This window comes from Pteropus alecto, unplaced genomic scaffold (genome assembly GCF_000325575.1).
Source record: "Pteropus alecto unplaced genomic scaffold, ASM32557v1 scaffold110, whole genome shotgun sequence".
In the NCBI taxonomy this organism is placed as follows: domain Eukaryota; kingdom Metazoa; phylum Chordata; class Mammalia; order Chiroptera; family Pteropodidae; genus Pteropus; species Pteropus alecto.
In genome coordinates, this window is record NW_006431920.1 from 236,717 (window position 1) to 241,376 (window position 4,660).

Genomic DNA, 4,660 nt, shown 5'->3' on the forward strand with positions numbered 1-4,660 from the left:
CACCCGACCCCCACCCTGTCTACTCTTTGCAGACTCCTCAGCTGATAAAAGGACCAATTCAGCTGATATGTAAATTGTATTTTTTTTCGTAATTTGCCATTAGACCATCATCCAGGATAAACACAGCCCAGGACATGATTCCTTCTAATCTTTATTTTTCTGAAACTGCAGGGTTTTTATTTTTAAAATGAATTCTTGAGGTAACACTGGTTTATGACATTATGTAAGTTTCTGCTGTGTGACAGTATATATAATTCGACATCTGTACATAGCACACCGTGCTCACCACCAAAAGTCTGGTTTTTACCCGTCACCATATAACTGAGCCCCTTTATCCGTTCAGCCCTCCCTCCGCCACCTTCCCCCCAGTAACCGCCGACCTGTTGTCCACCTCTATTTCTCTCAGAAGCTTAGTGAAGGTATTACTAAGACCTTCAGTGGACCGAACAGCAACCTTCTCTCCTTCAAAGTTGGTCCACTTGTACCTTTCATGCCAGTTTAGAGCATGACGACCGTGCAGTCTTCGCAAGAGCTGACCCCCCTGCTGACGGAGGCACAGACCTCGCACCTTTCCTGTTGCTTCGGTCCCACAGATCGAGCTGGTGAAGCCACGTGGAGCCGGGATGGCTGCGAATTCTAGCGGAAGTCCCGTCTGCCCACCCTCCCACCGCAAGACCCACGGAGAGCGGCTATCTTTACCTCTCCACGTTTCTTGTGCAATTCAGTAAGTTCTTCCTGGTGTTTCATCTTTAGCTGGGCCATTTCTTGTAGCTGGCTGTCACTCCATGCGCCATCATGTCCAGGACTAAATCCCCCAACCGGGCAGATGACGAGAATGAAAAAGAGGGGAAAAATATCAGGCTCCAAAGCCCCTTGACCAGGCTGTGGAACAGTAACTTCAGAATTCCACACCTGTTCATGACAACATAGCCAATCGAGCAGTTCAGTTTCCCCAGGCAAGTGTCGTTATAAGCCACTAAAACCCGAAAGTAGGAAGTAGGATATGTGAGACATCTGGTCAAATGAACCAACCCCGATGCAAACCACCAGTTGTGTCAGGAACAAAGGGTGAGCTCCAGAATGAAGTTTAGGTAAATATGGGGGAGACAAGGAGGTCTCGCACCGGACAAGCACGTGAGTGTCAACTACGTGCCTGGCACCATTCCTGGAGCCAGGCGAAGGCAGCGCGCACATAGCTCTGCCCTTAGGAAGCTGGCAATCGGCTAAGAGCAGACAGACGCTAAGCAAGTGATTATATGAAGCCAGGTGGTCAGACGTGCCGTGAGGGAAAACTGAGCAGGGCAGAGAGGGAACAGAGCAACAGCCATCCTGTTCGCTGCGAGGCAGTTAAAGGCTTCTCTGCGAGGTCATACGTGATCCATCGGGGACTGGGAAGTGAAGCACAAGCCATGTGGCCCCTGGGGGCTGGGTCCTTCTGAGCAAAGGGAAGACCAAGTGTTGGAAAGGCCTGGAGGAGGAAACACAGACAGGTACTCAGGGGAGAGTGTGAGTGGAGCCCCAGGTGAAGTGGGTCCAGGAGACAGGTCAGGGAGGGGCGGGGAGGTCATCCTGAGGCTTGTAGGCCCCTGAGTGCTGTGGTGTTTACTGGATGTGACCAGAAGCTGTTGGAGGGTTTTGAGCAGACAGCAAAACAGGATCAATACTGGGTGGAAAGCAGACTGGGGGCGAGGAGGGGCAGGGAGTGCAAGGGTAGAAACAGGGAGACCAGTTAGCAGCTGTGACACAGTCCGAGTTCGAGTTAGTGCAGCTCGAATGAAGGTGGCAGCAATGGAGGTGGTGAGATGTGCTCGGGCCCCAGCTAGATCCACTGTGAAGAGAGGCTACATACAGGCTGTGCCCTTGAACTTGACGTGGGGTATATGAGAGAGAGAGGAGGCAAGGATGAGTCCAAGGCTTTTGACCTGAGCAACTGATAAAATGCAGGTGTCACCTACTAAAACGGAAAAGACTAAGGGAGGAGCTGGTTTGGAGGGAGGGCTGAAGAATTCAGTGTGGACATCCAGGCACGTCAAGTAGAAAATGGATATTACAATCTGCACTGAAGGTAAAGAGGTCCACGCTGGAGGCTGACGTGTAGAAGCCGCAAGCATACAGATACATCTGAAACCACGGGAGAGAAAGTTCAGATGGCCTCAAGAATTGGTGTGGTTTGGGGACTCTGCAGGTGTCTGCGCACTATCTCAGTAACAGCTGTAGGTGACCAGAGTGGGGAGTCACAGTTCAGGAGAGGGGTCTCGGCTGGAGCTACAGACGTGAATCAGACTATACGGAGTTGAAACCACTGCCCAGGAAAAGTACATAAATGGAGAAAAAGAAGAAAACTGGAAAACTAAGGTGCCACCATCTGAAGGGGGGTGGGGGCACTGCCTCCTCCATGACCTACGGAGAAATAAGAGGGCAAAGCAGGGCAGCACGAAGCTCCATTTCCTAGTATCACCCTCCATTTCTGAGTTTTTATTCCATGTTCAAACACACACTAATATTTTATCCTTTGAGGCAGCCTGGGCTTCCCCAGTCTAAGCCCATAAAGTAGAAGCCAGGAGATTAGGAAGTGGAACATACCTTACAAGAAACCAGCCTGTTAGGCAGGTCAAGCAACAGGCCTGGGTGACAACTGCGTATAGGAATTAGACATTTTTAAAGTTAAATCTCCTTTTTTTAATGCAAAGCAACGTAGAACATGCAAAACCAGTCCCTTCCAAAGAGGTGTTGGCATTCTAGAAGAGCTTCCTGAGACTAAAGCGATGACACAGGTCATTCATTCCACAGCTCAAAGCCTCCTCCCACTTCCACTTTTATTCAAAATAAAAGTCAAACTTCTTACAGCAGCCCAGGGCTTCACCAGGCAGGGAAGAGTCATCTAGACTGCAGCGATAGCCAACCTTTTTGGCATCAGGGACCGGTGCTCCTACGACAATCTAATCTCTGATGATCTGAGGCAGAGCCAAGGAGCTGATGCTAGTGCTGAGGAGCGGCTGCAGATACAGATGAAGCTTCGCTGGCCCAAGGCCTGGTTCCTAACAGGCCACAGAGCAGTACAGGTCCGTGGCCCAGGGGCTGGGAAGCCCACCCAGTTCAGAGGGCAGGTTTAAAAGCAGATCCCTGGGCCCCACCCCAGACAGTAGGCCTAAGAGCGAGCCTGTAATCTGCATCTCCACAGGCTCTCAGGCTGTGATTCACAAGAACTCTGGGCAGTTGTGGACATACGTGGTGGTTCTCAGTTACAGGTCATTGAGTAGCCTAGAGGGTTTCTTGAAACAGATTACTGGGCCCTGCCCCCCCAGTTTCTGACACAGTAGGTCTTTCCATTTCTAACAATCTCCCAGAAGCTGCAGTCAGAAAGCATACTTAGAAAACTACTAGAATCCACCATTTCCAGGCTGAAGTTTAACTTTTATCTACTTTAACTTTTATCTATTAAGCAAAGGGATTAAAACACTCAACTAAGAGGGAAGTCAGATAACTGATGTAGATAAAACTTTTTAAACAGTGTGACTTAAGGTTAGGAAATGAGACAAAAGGAGGGAGAAGGAAACTGTTAAAAAGAAAAACCACAGGCTCAATATGGCGTTGCCTGTGCTAAAAGCCCATGAAACCAAACCCAGATTTAACACCTGGTCTAATATTTTTGTTTCAACTTCTCCCAGAAAGGTTTCTGGGCAACATCACAATGAGGTAATCTGTCCTGTGGACCCACTTCATTTCCTCCCTGGGCACGGAAGGAGGCAATCTGCCTGATAAAAACCCTTGGGACGGGGAGGAAATTATCCTGTCTTTTCTTTTGTTAATAACTCCCTTGCCCCACCCTTCTTCCTATAAAAACCTTATATCTTGTACAAACTCTTCAAGTTGCTACATGGAAAGCTGCCTAATTCATGATAGGATTTGCTTAACAAATCCTATTAGATCTTCAAATTCACTCCACTGAATTCGACAAAACCCATTAGGTAGCCATCTTCTTTGCATAAACTTATCATGCTAGCAAATACTGCTTGAGTGGGTCTCTCCCACAGACTCAGTTCCTTAAGAGCAGGGACTCTGCTTCTGCGTTTCTGTATCCCTATCACCTGGCCCACACTGCAGTCACAGAACTTCTGAGCGCAGAAGACTCCTGCTCCAGGTCAGGAATGAAAGGCAACATCATAAACAAAGGGAGTGGAAAAATAAACGTAAACTAAGAGGCAGATGAACAAGGAACTGTGGAGAAGAATCAACAGGCCTGGGTGCCTGACTGCAGACGGGGAGGGGCAGGATACTGAGGGAAAAAGGAGTCATAGATGACTTGTGGAAAATAAGGATACCAATGATGGAAACGAGGCAGTCATGAGGACAGGCCTGATGATGGACACAAGTTTGAAGGGAAGGAAGCACCTCCAATCAAATTACCACCCCACTGATATTCGGCTAAAAGAGCTGTAGTACATTTCCTTATAATAATACCTTTCCAAGCAAATGAGCTTGACTGACAGATAAAGGATACAGGTATATAGACACCAAGAGTCTAACCTGGTAGAAATAATATGTTTTAAGTTTTCAATGGATTTTACCTGAAAAAGATAAAATGGCATTCTCTACACCTAAAATTGACCAGAACACTGTGACTAATAATTATAGAAGGGCTCCCAAGGCCACTGCCAGG

General features: G+C 48.0%; 1 protein-coding gene across 3 annotated transcripts in view; it reads right to left on the bottom strand.

Moving 5' to 3' along the window:
• Positions 1 to 4,660, bottom strand: part of ATG16L1 (autophagy related 16 like 1) — a 35,567-nt gene that overhangs the window by 26,088 nt on the left and 4,819 nt on the right. For all 3 annotated transcript variants that reach the window (XM_006906621.3, XM_006906620.3, XM_015585437.2), the window contains exon 3: positions 700 to 805. In XM_006906621.3, the coding sequence (XP_006906683.1) occupies positions 700 to 805 (106 nt within the window). The remainder of the gene's footprint in view (positions 1 to 699; positions 806 to 4,660) is intronic.